This window comes from Mesocricetus auratus, unplaced genomic scaffold (assembly GCF_017639785.1).
Source record: "Mesocricetus auratus isolate SY011 unplaced genomic scaffold, BCM_Maur_2.0 Super-Scaffold_100003, whole genome shotgun sequence".
NCBI classification, from domain to species: Eukaryota; Metazoa; Chordata; class Mammalia; order Rodentia; family Cricetidae; genus Mesocricetus; species Mesocricetus auratus.
In genome coordinates this window covers 58877620-58897915 of record NW_024429188.1, presented here as the reverse complement: position 1 = coordinate 58897915, position 20296 = coordinate 58877620, and the positions used below count along the sequence as shown (strand labels likewise).

Below are 20296 nucleotides of genomic sequence, written 5' to 3'. Positions count from 1 at the left end.
TCAATGTGTAAGATGACTCTCTCTGCATACTGAGAATCTGTAACTATATTGAAAGACTCTGTAAAATTCATAAATACCATGCCTTTTATGCAGAGTTGTAAGGGATTTGAACTACTTATGTTTCCTGATTTATAACCTGCCTTAACCTGACTTGTTTGCATCAGTGTAGAATGTAAGGACTCCAGAGATTGGAATTTTTCTTACAATATGTAGAAGTATCCAAATTGTTTTTTTTATAAATTTGATTCTCTCTGTTTGAGGATAATTTTTACTAATCGTTCCCCAAAAGATACTGCAAGCCCTTTGCCAATATTCATTATCCTTCCATAAGGAGGAAATTTCTTCATTTGTTAAAGGTACAATAATTTCTTTTGGATCCCTTCCAGTTATTTGATGAAACCTTAATTCACCCTTTAAAATCAAATCAGAGATCTTTTCTATATATGTCTTCAGTTTTTTATTTTGTTTATGTATCAGAAATAACCATTCTAATGCGATATCTTCCCTCTGCATCAATATCCCTGAGGGGTATTCTCTAGATGGTAAAATAACCAGAATGCAGTACAGTTTTGGATCCAGATGGTCCACATGTGCTTCTAATCACTTTTCTACCCATTCTAATTATTTTTCAGCCTCAGCTGATAATATTCCTAGACTGTTTAAGTCCTTGTGTCCTTTTAGTGCCATTTTAGGTGTTTTAAATCATGCCTTTCTACTCCAGTAATTGTCTGTAGTTGAGAAATTTCTCCTACTAGCTTTTGAAGATCAGTAAGAGTCTGGTAACAATCTCTCCTGATCTGTACATTTTGCTGTCTAATTTTCTATAGATCTATTTTATAACCCAAGTAATTAATCCAATCTTTTCTTTGTATATTTTTGGGGGCAATCTGTAATCCCCAGCGAGGTAAAAGTTGCTTTACTGTCTCAAACATATTTGCCAACATTTCCTTTTTTTGAATCAGCCAGAAATATGTCATCCATATAATGGTTAATTATGGATTGCAGAAATTATCTGCTAATTATTTCCAAAGGCGTTTGCACAAAATAGTGGCATAAAGTAGGACTATTTAACATTCCTTGTGGCCAAACCTTCTATTGAAATTCCCTAACTGGCTGAGAATTTTTATAGATAGGTACTGTGAAGGCAATTTTTCCCTATCTTTTTATTGTAGAGGTATAGTGAAGAAGCAGTCTTTTAGATAAATTACCATAATTGGCTGTCCTTTAGGTATCAGAGAACGTAATGGCATCCCAGGCTGTAGAAAGCCCATAGGCTGAATACCTTTATTGATACCTCTCCATTTGCCAGACTTCTTTTTAATAACAAATAAAGGAGAATTCCTCATACTGGTGGATTCTCCAATATGTACAGCATTTAGCTGTTCCTGAACCAGATTTTATAAGGCCTCTAGTTTCTCAGAGGTCATAATCCATTGCCCTACCCAGACAGGTTCATCTGTTAGCTATTTTAAGATTAGTGCTGTTTGTTCCTCTTTAAGTGTACCAGTAGTTTCCTGTTTCTGTACAGTTTGTATGTTTGGCATCTGTTTACTCTAGTGCCTTACAATATTTTTTCTACCACTAAGAACTTGTTTATGATTCATATCTGATACAGGAGGAATATTAATCTGGGTATTCCATTGTTGCAATAAATCATGATCCCAGAGATTTACAGCAACCATATGGACTCAGTCTTCATCTTTGTCCTTCAGGCCCTATATAGTCAACTCATCTTGTTCTTTTTTTTACTTGAGATAGGGTTCCAATCCCTAAGAATTGAACATTTACTTCTTAAAGGGCCATTTTTTGGACATGGTTCTTGAGTTATAGTAGTAATATCCTCCCATGTGCCCACCAAGCCTACCAGCATAATGTTATTTATCTGCACTCTTAATTTTGGTCTTTTATCATTTATAGAAATCTGCCAAAATATGCCTTTGTTGTTCCTACAGTTAACATTGGTTCAAGCTCACTAGCTAATCTATCATCCAGAGCACTATTATTCTTTACAATATGCAGTGGATCTTCTAATTGTCCTGGGAGAGATTGTCCTCCAAAGTGACTGGGAATGACCAGACCACTTTTGACATGGGGGCCTTATAGAGGACCCTAGAGGAGTTTCCTGATTGTAAAGGGTTACCTTGCTTATCTGTGGTCGACCTACATTCATTGGTCCAGTGTCAGCTTTTGGCTTATCACCTACATAATCAAAATGGCTGAGGTCTTCTGTATGAATCATTACTAGGTCGAGCATTATTTCTAGGAATGCTTTGCCTATGATTCCTACTTAGATGTCCTATTCTACCACAGTTAAAACATGGTATTTCGATGTCTTTAAACTTCTGGAGATTGCTTCTTCTACCCAAGTTTCTATCTCCTCACAGTTAAGACATTTGGCATCTTGGTGACTCTTCAGACCTTTAGAAACTGAATATTAGCTGTATACAAGACCCATTCATCCAATGGTACTGATCTGCTTTTTTAATGGCCAAAGTACCTATTTGCATTGTGGATTTGCTTTCTTATAAGCTACAGACTCTATAAGGATTCACCTAGAATCTGAATCTGTTACCTGTAATTCTATTGCTCTGGAAAATCTTTGTAAAAATTCAGTGAACCTTTTTCTTGTTCCTTGTACCATCTTGGTGTAAGGTTCTATTTTCTCTCCTGGTTCATGAACCTTATTGGAAGCATTCAGAGATGCTGTACAACATAAAGACAAGATGTGGTCATGGCCATCATAATCAGCCTGAGCCTGTAGGTCAGCATAAGCACTCTCACCAATAATTTTATCTCGGGGGGGGGGTTCATAAACTTTCTTTAGGCCTTAAAGCTCAAGGGCCTTCACTTCCTCCCTCCATAAAGCCCTCCATTGTATTTGATATGAATTGTCTAACACAGCTGAAATCAAGTGACTCCAATCCTTCAGCATAACCTTATTGGTTCTTGCCCAAGAATTTGACAGTTTTCAGACATGCAGGGTGTGGACTTCATAAGACACAATGACTTGCTTGGTTCCTTTGAGGTATTTCATCTGTATGGGTTCCCATTGGTAAGCAATCGAATCATTATGATGCCTCTTCATTGGTGGTTTTTCAGTCATAGATACTGGGAAAGCCATAGGTGATGGCATAACAAACTTAGGAAGATCTCATAGGTGTCTTATAGGTGTAGGTATACCTCTGTCATGGCCTGTTGCTAGAAATGCTGACTCTGATGTATCAGATTGCAACTTATCTAAGACTTGTAGCCTTGTGACCATCGCATCTTTGAGTGATTGAGTATCCAGGGTCAGAAATTTTTCTAAGGACCTCATAGAGTCTGTCAGTTTCTTGAATTCATCGTTTATACATGATTCCAAGCATTTAATATTCTCATCCCTAGATATTATCTGAATGGCATTTAAGTTGCCTTCTAGGAACAGTGTTCTGTCTGCTAACAGGTCTTTATTCTCAGACACAAAATGAATTGTTTCAATAAGTTTAACAATCTGGTTTTCCAGCTTTTGAGTTTTATTAGTCGAGTCATCAGACATGGAACGAGTTGTTTCTGCTAGCCTGATAGTATCCTGCTGAATCGATTCTATTTTGGCCATAAGGGCAGTGGGCATAGAATCAGTTCTGTCTTGTAAGTTGTTATATTTAAGTTCTAAGCTATCTATTTTGTTAGACATTTCCCCATTAACCTGAAGATTTTGAATTTTTTGTCTCTAATTTACCAATAGTTTGCACAACTTCGTTGCTTTCTGCCCTATGATCAAGCCCTTTCTTCCAGGATATTATGTGGATTATGAAGTTAATTGTTAGCATTAAATATAAATATATTTGAGGCATGTTATAATCCTCTCCCATGATGTCATTCATGTGATAAGCATCGAAAGATTATCTGCCATGGTATAGAGTAGGTAATCTTATCACAAACTTACCTCCATTGATCTCCAGTTGAGGAAAGGATGTTTACTTGCAATAAATATCTGTGACCAACAGGTGGCAGAGGCGTGCCTCCAAACACAGCTCTGCCACAGGTACTCTGTATTTTCCCCCATGGAATCTGAAGTACCTTTTGCAAAAGTTCGCAAGGAGGATTTTATTAAAAGGAAGGGAAAGAGCCCCATGCAGATTGCAGGAACCCGCAAGTATGAAATGCTGGGGAACCTTAGGAGCAAGAAGGAAAGTGAATGCCATATGGCTTGTCAGACGTTAGTTTTGGCATCCACTGATAGAGGCGTGGCTTGCTGCCAGGCGAATCCCCTGCATTTAGTGGCTGTTCAGGGCACCTGTTCTGCAAGCTCCCTGGGGACCAGGGCTTGCCGGGCTGGCAGCAGAAATGTTGATTTCTGGGTGGGCAGGAGGGCTGTGGAGATGTGTGGTCTGGGGAACGCTGGAGGTCTTTGGCACTTCCAGATGAACAAAAGGGTTGGAACCCAGTTTGGTGGAAGAAAACCGCTCAGAGCAGGAGAACAGGACTGAATTGGGAGTCCCTGGTGACTTAGGAGGGCCTCTGGGGGTGCCGAGATTCACCAGGCCTAATGCGGAAATATTAAACTACACAAAATAGGGATGACCTATTATATTTTATTGAGAGAGAAAAATCACTTACATGAGAGAGAAGCCAAGAAAGTCAAGAACCAAAGGTCTGCACACTGCTCTCCAGGTCCCAAGCAGAACCAAAAGAGAAAGAGTGTCTTCCCCTTAGCTCTTTTTATCCCCCATACATTCTACATACCTGCGAACATACCTACATGGGTGTGGTCAGTGCTACGGGTATGTGAGATCTCTCCCTACACATCAGCCACTGGATGAAGACTCTAGGATGGCATATAAGGTAGTTGTCGGTTGAATTATCAGGGGAGGGCATTTAAGGTAGCCTCTCCACTATTACTTAGTTTGCCAGTTGGTGTCATCCTTGTAAATCTCTGGGAATCTCATTAGTGTCAGATTTCTCCTCAAACCTATAATGACTTCCTCTATTATGGTATCTCTCATCCTGCTCTCCTCTATTCTTCCCCTGACTCAAACTTTCTGCTCACTCATGTCCTCCTCTCCCCTTTTCTTCTCCTCCTCACTTTACCCTAGCTCCCTGTCCCCTCACCCATGCTCCCAGTCCACTCAGAAACCCAACTCAAAGGTACGGAAGGACCTCTTGTTGTGAGACCTAGATTTAAGAAAATATGACATGCCAGCATCTCCACTCTCCACATCTTTTATACAGTTTACCTGACAAATCAGAGTCCAGTGTTGAATATCTTACCCCCATATCTCTTTCTCACTGCAATTCTTCCTTTATACCTAATATCTGCCTCTGGGCTCTTCACTTGGACTCAGAGTGATTTCTTTTTACATAAAGCAGTAGCCAGGCTGCCTCTGCAGTTGCTTTCTGACACCTCCATCCCTCATGAGCTACTCACGTGAAGTGTAATATCTGCTGTATGCATTTTGTCATTTTGTAGTTCTCAAAGCATCTCTATACACTGGAATCAGATCAAACATGACAATGTATACCCCCTGGAATTTCCCCAACTGATAGATTCTGCCTCATTGGCCACATCTTAGTTTCATGTTTCACTACTCTCTGCACTGTCCATACCCTGGCCATTATCCCTATAATCCCTATAGAGACAAACTTCCAGGCAAATATTTTTTCTGCAAACACCACGCAACTTCAACCAACCTCTCTGTACCTGCTTATTAAATTCTCTATATCATGCATACCATTGCTCTTCCCCAACTCATCCTCAGATTTTATTATATCCTGAAAATTATAATAAATACTGTTAAAATTCACCCATAGGGGAAAATATGCAATGTTTACTTATTTTTCTAAGGTACTAATGACAAGCTGAGACAAGATTCTGCTAAAATTCATGCATTCTGGTAAACTGTGGGCTCTGTTATAGAGCACAGGTGAGTAGATATTCCTCCTCAAAAACTTACCCAGGAGGGATGATGGCTTCTTTGTAGCCACATAGATACAATATTGCCCCTATAGAACACCCTGGACTAAACACTATCTCTTCCCTGAGGCTACATAAAGTTAAGGCAAAGTTGTATACAATAGGTGATAGGAAGCAACTGTAAACTCAGGCTAGGATCTTCTGACCATCCCCACCCCTCCACGAGGAGGTATAAACAGATAACAGCTCAAGTTGGAATGTTCTTTTACAAGAGGGTGCCCAAAGATGGATGTTTAACTATAAGATAGTTACTCATGACACACAGAGAAAGTGAGTAAATAAATATCTAAATATCCCATTACCTAATCATGCTGACATAAAAAATCTAGCTAACAAACTAGTGCCCTTATGAGTTTTAAGTCATGCATATATTTAAAACATCACCAAATACAACACAGTGTGAACAGAAAACATACTGAACATTTTTCAAATACGAGACCTTCTCTTTTCTGAAGAGAAAGGAGGAGTAGATTTGGGGTAGAGGAGATGTGGGAAGGGTGGGAGGAGAGGACAGGGGGGAAACTGTTGTTGAGATGTAATATATGAGAGAGAAATACATTAATTAAAAAAGAAAAAAGAAATTGTTTCCATGAGATTGGGTTATAGGCAGGCCTGTAACGAATTGTTTTAATTAGTGATTGATGGCAGAGGACCCAGCCCCTTGTGAGTGGTGCCATCCCTGGGCTGGTGGTCCTGGGTTCTATAAGAAAGCACACTGACAAAAGTAGGGGAAGCAAGCACCACCCCTCCATGGCCTATACATCAGCTCCAATTTCCAGGTTTCTGCCATGTTTGAGTTCCTGTCCTGACTTCTTTTGATGATGAGCTGTGATATGAATTGTAAGCCAAATAAACCTAGTGTGGAAGAGAATATGTGTTTAACTAAATAAAAATGTGTTACATTTGTTTGTATTGCAGAATAGTTGTTTAGCTATGTAAAGGTGTGTTGCATTTATTTACACTGCATTTGTTTAATTATGTAAAGCTCTGTTATTGTTGTTTTTTACCTTACCTGCTTAAGGCACCTGATTGGTCTAATAAAAAGCTGAACAGCCAGTAGCCAGAGAGAGGAGGGATAAGAGAGCCTGTTGGGCAGAAAAAAAAGGGACAGCCAGCTGGAGCTGGTGAGACATTTATGGGGAAGCACTACAGCAGGTTAGACTGTATATAAGTAAGGTAAATGAGTCTGAGGATAGCAAATAAATTGTTGGAAATGGGTTAAATTAGGTTTAAAAAGGATAGAAATAAGCCTAAGAGAAGGCTGAGCATTCATAATTCATAAAAAGTTATGTCTCCTAACTTGGGGGCTGGCAGTCCAAGAAAACTTGATATATTTGGCATCCAATATAGATCCCAAATTTCCATATAGTATCTGAGAAAGCTTACAAAGAACGCAGATATGGCTTCTTTAAGAGGCACTGCTGTGCATGAGAGTACTTGAAGAGTAGGATGTTAAGTAGAAAGAACAAACTCTGCCACAGTGTGGGCACTAAAATCCTAGAACTGGAGTAGTTAAGTTCAGCTCCCAGTTAAACACACCTCTCAGTCAGACCTCAGGGGAATAAAACTGGGCTTGTAGCCAGCCATCAGCACAAATCCACACAGCAGGCTTAAGGTTTGGCTAACATTGGCAAACAATGCTAGAGGTAAACAATAAAGCATGTGCAGACCAAAAAAAAAAGAAAGAAAGAAAAGAACAAAGAAAACCAAAACCAAACAAACAAAACTCTAAACAGGTTATAGTGTATTTAAAAATGTGTGTAGGCACTTATGAAAGAAAACAATAAGTATAGACAGTCATGGGAAAATAGTTAAAAATATAATAAAGTCTTTAATAAGAGAGTAAAGTAATATGAAGGCTAAAAGCAATGTAAAGAGAGTAAAGTAATAATATAAAGGCTAAAAGCAATGTAAAGGTGGGAAATACACAGGGAGTCTAGATCCTGCATGGTATTGACTTTGAATTTTTTGAATGCTAGTGAGTAAATGACAACTATTGAGAGACATTGGGTTATAAAGGGATTACTGAATTAAACGAGCCTAGATGCTTTAGGTATGTCTTAATTTTAAAATGGAATTCATAAAACACGCATTGCATTGGGGGAGAGGTTATCCTTTTGTTTTAAGAGGAAATGAAAGGTTGTGGATTCCCAAAAGTTTAATAGAGATTAGATTTTTTTCAGGGGAGATGCCCTGAAAACCTTGACTACAGACATAAAGAAATAAATCAAGAAAAAATTACAAGACAGGTGATGTATAACAGCAAATATTACAAGTAGTTTTCCCAGGACTTGACCATTGTCTCAATTTTCTCAGGTTTCTTTAAATATGCTGTCAACCCTCAGCAACTGGTAGCAGTCTAGAGAACATACTGCCCATATTCCTAAGAGGTGCTTGGTTGCAAATTGTTACTGGTCATGGTAATGGAGGAAACTAAGCAAGGGAGGTTGTACTCAAGGATCTTGAATTAGCTTTAAACTAAAAGGCAATTGTTAATCTCAAATATTCTACGTTTGTATGGACTTTCATATATTGATACAAAAGTAAGGTTATCTTTAATTTGAATCTTCTTTCAAATTAAAAAAGCAATTACCAGTCTCAAAAGTTTACATTGGTATGGATTTTTGTATATTGATAAAAATTTAAAGTTATTTTTGTTACACTGTGTTTATTTTTCTACTCTTGTTTAAGGTATTATATCTATGCAGGTCCTTTAATAAAGTAATGTATAATTAATAACTACAGATTGGTAATTGGTCATCTATAATAGTCAAACTTGTACTTGTGTTTGTTAGGTATGTTTTCCAAGGTTCAGCAGAGGTATATTTTTAGATAGAAAGGGATCTTCAAACATTTCAGAGACTTATAGAATATGACATTTAATGTTTTTCATGACAATGAGACATGTCTCCTCCTGGCATCAACAATCCACTTCATAAAAGGATGATGGTCATTGAAGAACCTCCATGTGAAGTTTGCTTTCATTGTGGCAAAGCTAACCATTTGGGCAAGAAAATCATTTGCCTTGATTGTTGACAGTATACCATCCAAACTGGACAAGCAAGATACAAAGGAAAAAGACTGCCAAAATTTACCAAGATAAGGTGCGACAGTCCTTCAGTATTCCTGCTTCATAGAAAAGTCTGCTGGATATTCTTGGCCTATAGTCCAAAGATTGATGCCCCAACATTGCAGAGAAACTTTGGATGACCCAGATGCCTCCGTCACTTCTGTAGTTTCTGAAATGGCTTTCACTGCCTGACCTGCTTACTCAAGTAATATTACATTCTTCTGTGGTCTTTGATGAAGTTGAAGGCTAAATACTTATGATTACAGTTTTCCTTAGCTATGATAGAAGAAAAATTAGGTACAAAATTTGGGCTCACAAAGATAGTATAAATAATGGAGTACTTTCTCTGATTTTGCCAAGTAAAAATGGACTGGATGCTGTAAATGTACCTCTTACTTGATAACTGTTCTTACTGTATATAGTTTTGCTATGTTAAAGTTAAAACCTTTCCTTTGTATTTAGACAAAAGGAAAAATGTTGTGAAATAGAGTATTTGTTTAAGAAAAGATGTGTTACATTTGTTTGTGTTGCAGAATAGTTCTTTAACTATGTAAAAGTGTGCTGCTTTTGTTTTTGCTGTATTTGTTTGATTATGTAAAGATATGTTGCTCTTTCCCTTTACCTGCCTAAGGCATTTGATTAGGCTAATACAAAGTCAAAAGGTCAATAGCTATCTAGGCAGATGAGGAATATGCAGGCCTGATGGGCAGAGAGAAAGGGTCCAGTGAACTGACAGACAGACAGACATGGAGGAAGCAGGGAAGCAGGATGATCAGTATGTAGATAAGGTAAGTGAGCCTTGGGGCAGCACATAGATTTGTAGGAATACGCTAATTATATTTTTAGAAAGTTAGAATCAAGCCTAAGATAAAGCTAAATATTCATAATAATATATCTCTGTGTCATGATTTGGGAGCTAGTGGTTCAAGAAAGCATGCTACATGAACCCTTTACTCTAAAACCTGCTTTTTGGTTATGGTGTTTCATTGAAACAGTAAAAACCCTAACTTAAACTTCCCTGATGAACCATTCAAAATGAAGTACAGTGCGCTGGATACTAGTATAGTCATTTAGATACAGTAAGAGTAATAGCATGGTTCTTAGTATTTTCATTTTAAATTGTTGCCCTGAAAAGAAATTTCTTCTAGAAAACTAAATTTAAATTCAGTCAGTAACATTCCGTTGTTACAGTGTGTCATTAACCATGAAGACAGGTCACATTACAAAGTAATATATTAAACATTAAATTGTATAATGAGTAATAACTGCAGATGGCAGTAGATAGAGTCATATCTTCTGTGGCATAAAAGTTACCATTGTGCCTTGGGCCTCTACAAATGACATTTTTTGGACTGCAATCACTGTGTTTTCTACATTCATCACTGTGGGCTCAAATAGAAAGTATTTACCCTGAATGAAAATTGTATCAGAAAGCATTGTCATCTCAGAACTCCTTGGCATCCTAGAAATTGAATAGTTATTTATTGTTCAGGAATGTTTCAGCAACATGTTTCACATGAGAGTTACACTGAGACAATGGTTCGGTGCTTATTAATTAATTTTAATGTCACAATTTGGAGTTGGTGTCGGTTCACATATCAACTTAACTTACTAATGTTGACAGTATTCAACAATACAGCAATCAAAGTATTAGTAACACATTTCATTTAGTAAAACAAAGATATTTGAAATTCTTGTTGATATTTTTCAGAGGGAATTTAATGTGAATTTATAAGCATATATTTTTCTGGAACACTTATCAATGTTCTAAATTTTATTTTCTAGTAGGTTGACATCTAAAATTCATCTTGGAGTGGCAGATTAAAAATAAACGACATAAATACCATACTTATAACAACTTTTTGAAATGTGAAGCAGATTTGAGGGGAAAATAGGATGACAAAAATATAAAATGTAAAGAAAATTTAAAACATCTGACTCTCAAAGTTCTTTGTGAATGTATGTTGTCATGAATTACTGCTCTTTTCCATTTTCATAGGACAAGATCTACAGAGGAGCAAATACAGAGTGTTTGATGTATTGATGTTCTTGTGAGTCAATCAAGAGTGTATAATGGGTTTTTATCTGTATAGAGTTACCACTATACTCATAAAAGAGCATGTCTATACAAACATATGTTGTTAAAATTCCAACTATCAAACCCAGAATTATTGTCAATTAGGAAAATAATCTAGATCATTTTGAGTTCCCTATCAGATTCCAAGATATGATAGCCAATGAATCTTTGTGAACAAGAGGTGGAATTATTTATTGTTTAAAGTCTATTAAGTTGTGGATCATATAAAATGATGTGATGATGAATATTTCAGGAGCAGTGACTTTGATGTTAGTAGGTTCAGAAAACAGAAGGAAGACTATGAACATGAGTTCAAGCAAACTTGTCTTCTCAGGTAGTATTAAAAAGAGGGCTTTATGGTACAACTAGAAGAGTAAAAGGAGTGAAACTTTGTAGGTTAGAAGACATATGAGGTTAACTGGAGCCCTGGTTCATTAAAAAAAAGCATATTCTTCGTTCCTATCAGTTATAATCCAAGGGTTTCCTGTACTAGTTAAGATGAAAGAATTAGGCTAGCCTTCCATGTGCCCACTGTGGGATCTCCTGGCCTGGGGCCTGCAGGCAGATCGACTTGTCTTTGGGAGAACAAGCAACTGCCAGCCTGATGAGATTGTTGGGTCACTCCTGCCCTGACTAAATGGAGAGAAACTCAATGTAATTCCTCTGAAATCAGACACAAGACCACAAGACAAGGCTGTCCACTCTCTCTATATCTCTTCAATATTGTACTTGAAATTCTAGTTAGAGCAATAGGACAACAAAAGGAGATCAAGTGGATATGAATTGGAAAGGAAGAAGTCAAACTTTCACTACTTGCAGATGATATGTCAGTTTACATAAGGGACCCAAAAAACTCTACTAGAGAACTCCTACAGCTGATAAACACCTTCATCAAAGAGGCAGGATAAAAGATTAACTAAAAAAAATCAGTAGCCTTTCTGTATATAGAAGATAAATGGGTTGAGGAAGAAATTAGAGAAACATCACCTTTTACAATAGCTATAAACAGCATAAAATATCTTGGGAGTAATACTAACCAAACAAGTGAAAGACCTGTATAGTAAAAACTTTGAGTCTTTAAAGAAAGAAACTAAAGAAGATACCAGAATATGGAAAGATCTCCCATGCTCTTGGATAGGTAGGATCAACATAGTAAAAATGGCAATCTTGCCAAAAGCAATCTACAGATTCAATGCAATCCCCATTAAAATACTGGCACAATTATTCACAGACCTTGAAAGAACAATAACCAACTTTATATGGAAAACCAAAAGACTCAAGAAAGCCAAAACAACCCTGTACAATAAAGGAACTTCCTGAGGCATTATCATCCCTGACTTCATCTCTAATATAGAGCTATAGTCCTGAAAACAGCTTGGTATTTGCACAAAAATAGACAGGTAGACCAATGGAATCGAATTGAAAACACTGATATTAATGCACACACCTATGAATACTTGATCTTCGACAAAGAAGCTAAAACTATACAATGGAAAAAAGAAAGCATCTTCAACAAATGGTGCTGGCATAACTGGATGCTGGCATGTAGAAGAATGCGGATCGATCCATGTTTATCGCCATGTACAAAACTGAAGTCCAAATGGATCAAAGACCTCAACGTAAATTCAGCCACACCAAACCTCTTAGAAGAGAAAATGGGAGGTACCCTTGAACGAATTGGTACAGGAGCCCACATCCTGAACATAACATCAGTAGTACAGACACTGAGATCGAAAATTAATAAATGGGACTTCCTGAAACTGAGGAGCTTCTGCAGGGCAAAGGAAACAGTCAGTCAACAACACAAAACGACAGCCCACAGAATGGTAAAAGATATTCACAAACCCCATATCTGACAGAGGGCTGATCTCCAAAATTTACAAAGAATTCAAGAAGCAAGTCTCCAGAACACCAAAGGATCCAATTAAAAAATGGGGTACAGAATTAAATAGAGAATTCTCAATAGAGGAGTCTAAAATGACCAAGTGACTCTTAGGAAATGCAAATCAAAACAACTCTGAGAAACCATCTCACTCCTGTCAGAATAGCTAAAATAAAAAACACTAATAACAGTTTATGCTGGAAAGAATGCGGAGAAAGGGGTATACTCCTCCACTGCTGTTGGGAATCCCAACTTGTGTAGCCACTTAGGAGATCGGTATGGAGATTCCTCAGGAAAATAGAAATCAGTCTACCACAAGATCCAGCAATTCCACTCTTAGGCATATACCCAAAAGATGTACCCTCATACAATAAGGACATCTGCTCAACTATGTTCATAGCAGCATTATTTGTAATAGCCAGAATGTGGAAAGAACCTAGATGCCCCTCAACTGAAGAGTGGATAGAGAAAATGTGGTACATTTACACAATGGAGTTCTACTCAGCAGAAAAACAATGGAATCTTGAAATTTGCAGGCAAATGGATGGCACTAGAAGAAATCATCCTGAGTGAGGTAACCCAGTCACAAAAAGACAAGCATGGTATATACTCACTCATATATGGATTTTAGAGAGTCTGGGGTACAGGGAGGACCCTAAGAGAGATATGCATGGTAACCTGGAGAAGGGTTATATAATGAGATCTCCTAATTGAATTGGGGGAGGGGAGAAGGGGAGGGCAGAAGGAGATGGGAGAAAGAGAGGAAGAAAAGAGGATGACATAAGAATTCTAATGGAATCTAAACTAAATGCCATGCTTTAAATGTTGTGACAAAGAAATTAGATGCCTTTTACCTGTGCTCTGAGATTTTGTGAGGACAAGTTTAAAGATGGCAGGTAATTTTATGTGGAGGAGGAAAGATTAAGGCAGTATGCACTCAAGTTTTAGTATGGTTTTAATTGATGGTAGTTAGTGAAATTCACAGTGAAAATCAAGGGCAAAGCAGGATATCACAACAGTCTGGAATATTTGCACTTTTGTCAGATAAGGAACTCTTAAGATATATATATATATATATATATATATATATATATACATATATATATATGGGTTTAGTTTTCAGTTGAAAGTAGGTTTAAAAGAAACTTTTGGAAATAGATATACAGGTAATATTTCCTAGTTCTTAGTTAATTTATGGTATTTTTCTAATTCTGATTACAATCTTCCATTCTAGAAGCAGAATCACTAAGTATATGCATGGGGGAAGAGGCGATCAAGTATGAGTCATTAAAGCAACTGAAAACAAGAAAATTGGCTATTTTAAATAGGGTAAATGGAAAAAATCACATTCATATTTTTAACATAACATCTTCATACTTTCTAGATTTTTATTTTAAATTTTCTCCCATATTATTCAATGATTGCAATTGACAATATAAAAATAAATCTCAGTGATAACTGACAAAGACAAAATGCTTTTATTTATACTGAAGTTCAGCAATACATTTTAAACAAAAGTTTACTTTAACTTAACATGTGGTAAAAGAGAGAAAACATACATTTAAGTTTCTAGTCTCTAAGATACTACGGTATTTTTGAAGGACAAAAAGCCAAGCAGAAATGAACATAAAAAAGCTTTATGGCCAAGTTACTGTAGTCATCAGGATTTAGTTCATGTTCCCAAATTGGTCAGTCTAATGAAAGGACAAAGTTTACAGCACTGCACTTAAAATATGCACATGTTCCTCTTTTTCTTAATGTAACACAGAAAAGATGATTCAATAAACAAAGCTTTTCTGATAAACACAACTGGAATAACTCTGTGATGGATATTATCAGAGATATACTTGAATCACTAACATCTTCATTAATGTAAAGCCAACAAGGACCTTTCTGACCGAACACAACTGCTCTGCCATTACTAATAGTTACCTCCTTTAAAAAAACATGTTAGTTCTTCCGTGGAACATTACTGAAGCATAGGTATTAAAGTACTCAAACATCTATCTTCACGAACCTAAAGTGATTTGATGTAACAGGATCTATTTAATATTGGTAAAATTTATTTTAACATCTCGTGATGTTAATGTGTCAGATTTCAAGATCCTTCAAGTAAATTTCATGCTACAGCTCCTCTTCTTGACACGAACTGAAGACATGGAAAACCGATAAAGACTCTTTTCATAAACTATTTTATAATGTCTATAGAGATCTATATTAGTTTATCCTTTTGTACATAATGTTACACTTGAAGCTCCTGTGCTTTACCAAAACTGAAGGAAAGACATCACCTGGTTTGGCTCTAAAATAATGACAGCTTTGTACATGTAGGACTTTCATTCCCCGTGTTTACTTGAAGATTGTGCACACCATATAGAGACTAGTTGTTAATATCATTTGAACCTTAAGTGGCAGAACCAATATTCATTTAAATATTTGTAGTAATGAGTTCAGATCATCTGGTAGCTAGATAAAATTTGATTGGTATAAGTAAAGTTTATTCTTGAGAATAAAAAAGAAATTCTATTCTGCCTCCTTGGGCTTAAAATTGCTCTTTTCCATTGTAATGCCTTATGACCTGCATGTTTATCTTGCTAAACCAAAAAATTAGCCTTTGGATACAGAAGAGGAAGTAAGAAAGGATGTGTTCACAAATCAGCACTAATTTATTCCTTATGCTCCAGGAACACTTAAAATCACACCCTTCTAAATCAAATGTACCCTCTTTGCGTAGAAGGAAGCATTCATCATCACACTTGACTGATACTGCTTTTTAAAAATCATATCTCTGATTGGAAATGATTTTGAGTTGTAAGGAGGGAAGTATTTAAAATCTCTATAATATTTTTTCTGTGTAGAAGGTTTCAAGTTAGGTAAATTAATGGAATTTTGTGGGAAATTCTATAACCAAAAATCAAGGGTACATAACGTAACAGAATAAAAGAATTGAATTCTGTGTTTATCAGAAAAGCTAGAGTGTTCACCATCATTAGCAGGTTAAGGGACATTTGCCCAATAAAACAATTAAATGTTACAGGGACCAGAGAATAAAAACCTATTTTAAAAAAAATGTTCTTTAATGTTTAACCCCAGAAAAGTGTTTAGACTAGTCTTTTGGAGATAGAGTCTGAGAATTTTAATGAAATCTAAGCCTCCAGATAATTCAAGTTGTAATTATATTGACCAATTATTTACTCAGTTCTACAGTTCACCTCATCCTCTGTACACACAGTCTCAATATGAATGGAAAGCTCATCAACATGAAATATCAGTCATTTTACCAGGACTGAAATTTATACAGTAATAATAAAGCTTGAATCATGCAGTGCAAATTGTGAACATTACAAATTTTAAAACAAGGGTAAAACAAACCATGTGATCTAAAAAGTTATATAAACACAGCAGTGAATAGAAAAGACAATCACTATTTGTCTTTCGGAAAAAATGCAGTTTTTGAAAAATCTTTCACTTTATTATGTTTAATTCTTATTTTTGTTACAAGAGACAAACATATCTGTCCACAACTTTCATTAAATGTGCCCACTTACAAAGCCTATCAGGATCACTTCCACATGAGCTTGCACAATCAAAAGAAACACTAGGCTACCAAGAAGACAACATTATGATGTAAATCAATTGGGTTACCCATAATATAATAAATTGAGATTACAATAGTATAACTTCTCCAAATTTTAAGGATAGCAGTATCCAAACAGTGTGACATGTTCTGTAATATTACGACATCATTGTCTATTACTGTTTTGAGTATTCCAATACAAGTGATTACAAGGCAGGAACACGTATTGACCTAGTAATCAACACTGTTCCTTGGAACAATCTCAAAGTTTGCCACGTTTCAATTTCAAAATGCATTTCAGCTGTAATACGAGTGATTTATCATTTAGTAGTAGCTGTCAAAGTAAACGCCTAGATAAAACAAAAACACCTGGAACCATAAACAGAACAGGGTTGCAGCTGAATTTTAATCCAAATCTGCTATGCTCTCTTCATTAGGAATAGGAAACAGCTAATTAGTAGTTGACTGCTTCATGTTTTTAAGAAGGTATGTACTTGAACATTAAACAGAGATGATCTCATATGCATTCTGTTTGTAAACATGATTAAAGATTAGGAAAAGCAATGAAAAACCCCTCTCCGGGGGCATTGTTTGGTGCTTCAACACTCATAAGAAGGAACATATACGTTGACACATGGGGACAGCTGGCATTTTACTGCTTTAACATTTATCCAATAGGTAAAATGGGGAATTATATATATACAGATATAACAGTGTTTTAAGTAAAAACATATGTTTGTGCAATCCTTTCCATGTTGTAGTAATGCCTCACTTGGGATGGCACAGGAGGCTGCCCAATAGGACACCCTCTCATGATAGTTTCAATTCTGTAAGAGACACACTTGGCTGTCCCATATCCAGAACATGTAACATTCGCCTCCCATGTTATACATCTAAAATTTATAGAAAGTAATAACTAACATTGAGTATCATAAAGAGGACAAGTAAGTGGGAAATGCCAGGAAAATAATGAGGATTCCTACCATTCTCCTAAAATAGTTAAGACATTCCTGTATTTTTGAGTGATCTGATTTTAAAATGCTATTCTATTTTCTGTATCATATAGCACATGTTCTCTGACTCTATGATGAAGAGATGATTCTAGATTTTGTGCCTTTAGTCATAAATCATTGTTATTCAGATAACATATTTGATATTTTATTTCATCCTTCATAAATTGTTTCTAAGTTAGCATTATATTGATGCAGTTGAATAGAACATTGCAGATTGTATACAAGTAGATCTTGGGTGTATCATCAAAAGCCAAATATAGCATAGAAAAAATCCTTTAGGATGTGAAACAACCACTACATCATGTGGATATGAATTAATGTATTATTTTAAAAATTATTTCAGTTAGGTGGTCATCCCAAAATGAACTACATATATCACCACAAAGAACTGATTAATGGAAAATGAATAAAATATCAGTTGGCATTTTGGATGAGTAGAACTTTTATCACAACAGAATTTAATTCTAGGGCAGATACTACACAATGAATAAGACTTTGCTGGTGTAATGAGAATAGTTGTGAAGCGTCATCAAATGTTTCTGATCACTCAAGTACTGATTATTCGAATCTTAGGGGTTGTAAAAACGGTAGTAATTATGTACCACAAGTCTGTGGCCAGGTCTTTAATAAGTAAATTGTAAAAATATTTCTTGACGTTTCCTGAGCAATTCAGGTCAAATTAACCACTTCTAAATCTCTTGAAAATGCTAATTGCCTAATTATGCTTAGACCAGAGGGTGAATAGTGTAAATGTTCACAATGTGAATAACCCATCATATCTGTCTTTCTCCTTTCTTGTGTTGGTAGTTTTTAATCCTATAATTATTTCTGTTTTCTGTTGCTAGCATAATAGTGAAGAAGCAACATTTGGGATGGAAAGGAAGAAGAAAAGAATAAAGGAGGCATATTTGGTAGGCTGAGGACCATTGTTATCATTGTATTCTGTAAAGATAAGGGATGTGCTAGTAGTGAGGGAGTAAATAAATTGCTCCACCATCATTAGTTCAAAGAAAAATGTAGGTATGTGATGATCTAGAAATTAAAGCTCTCTATGTTTTCTTAGAGAACAAGTCAGGCACAATTTCTTCTACAATGTTAGCTCACAGGCCATGAAAAGAAATATCAACCATTTGTACCAATAAATTGTCTGCTAATTCAGGTTCTATTTAATACCATATTGGAGAAATAGAAAGGTAGTCCATAATAGGCACAGCTCAAAGTAAGTATTTCTACATCTTATTTTCTCACGTACAATCTAGAAATAGCATTTTACCCATTTTTGAAACTGTTCCACCTACTTAGCCCACTACAAACCTGCTGTGTAGATAAATGTGATAATGTTTGTGAAGCCCTATGAGCTCATTAAAAGAAATGAGAAAAGAAAACAGAAAATATTATGTTCAGTCATTATGATTGCCCCTTAAAAACATGGGAAGTCCAATTTCTAGCTCATTTTTCCTATGTGTTCAAGGTCCCATTCATCAATTATGAACAAATAGTAATTGAATGCTCCATATTTTAAAAGAATCTGAATATGAATTCTAAAGAATCACAACACTAAGTAAGCAGGTAACTGCTGCAGCACCCTATCTGTGTCTTTGATCACTTGGAGTTCCGGCATCAGTGTTCAGGCTGCACAGAAAAACAAAAAGACCTTGTTAAAATGTCATTCCAACAAAGAGAATAAAAAATTCACTACAAACTCAATTTATAGTATTTCCTGTGATAGATATGCATATACATATTTGGCATTTGGATAAATATGTACCTAATCCATATTCTATTTTATTAGCTTTATCTTTTAGTGAAATTGTCACTTTAAAAATGAAATTTACCAAAATGATCAAAACTGCAGACTTACAATGATTTTTAAAACTTAATTTAATTCTTAGTGGGTGAGAGTAACAACATTAAAATGGCCTAAATGATAGTCCCCAACTAATATATGCATATGAGCCCTTTGAGCATGCTATACTGCTTTACATCTGTAGTGAAATACACCGTTAGCATAATAAACAAAGCATTTGCTTTCCTTCACTATTTGAGCACCAGTAATTATCCACACCACTTTCTATTATGGCAAAAATAAATCTCTGGTAAAGGTTGCAGTATTCCTTCTAGATGAGATTTGCAGTATTCCTTCTAGATGAAGTTTCCTTTCCTGATAGGATGTTTATTTAAAAGTGACTACAATGGATTACTGAGAAAAATGCATTTTGAATTTTCCTACACTGTTCTGATGTTTCCTTTCAAGTGTTTCCTTAGCTCCTGCCCACTTATAAAAACAAAAGAGATTCTAAGAACTAGTATGCAAAACTAGGTAGGTTACCAGATTTTCTTTCCTAGTGGCTACCTTATTTTGGAACCATTTATACTATTTTTATATGAGTTCAAATCCTAAGCCCATTGTTCCTTTAAGTTGCTGTATTTTTGTTATATTTCTAAGTTTCAAATGAGCACTAAATTATTTAACATCAGAATTACCACTGATGGTTCATGGGTCCCTAATCTGAATAAAAGAAAGATAAAAATGTGGGGTTACAATCAACAAAATTCTGTCAATTGAAATTAAATGTAAAACTAATTGTATGAACCTTATTTCACTTATAGGAAAAACCTTAATATGTGGTATTCTCACTAAAAAACAGTAGCTAAGTTAGCGTGGTTTGTAGTTAGTTATTAATACTCCTGTATAAATATGGCCCAAATTTTTGAGAGTAGGAA

General features: G+C 35.8%; 1 protein-coding gene across 1 annotated transcript in view; it reads right to left on the bottom strand.

Moving 5' to 3' along the window:
- Positions 1–14441: 14441 nt before the first annotated feature.
- Positions 14442–20296, bottom strand: part of Dach2 (dachshund family transcription factor 2) — a 178430-nt gene continuing 172575 nt past the window's right edge. The window contains exon 11 of the mRNA XM_021234648.2: positions 14442–19204. Within this exon, the coding sequence (XP_021090307.1) occupies positions 19200–19204 (5 nt within the window). The 3' untranslated portion in view covers positions 14442–19199. The remainder of the gene's footprint in view (positions 19205–20296) is intronic.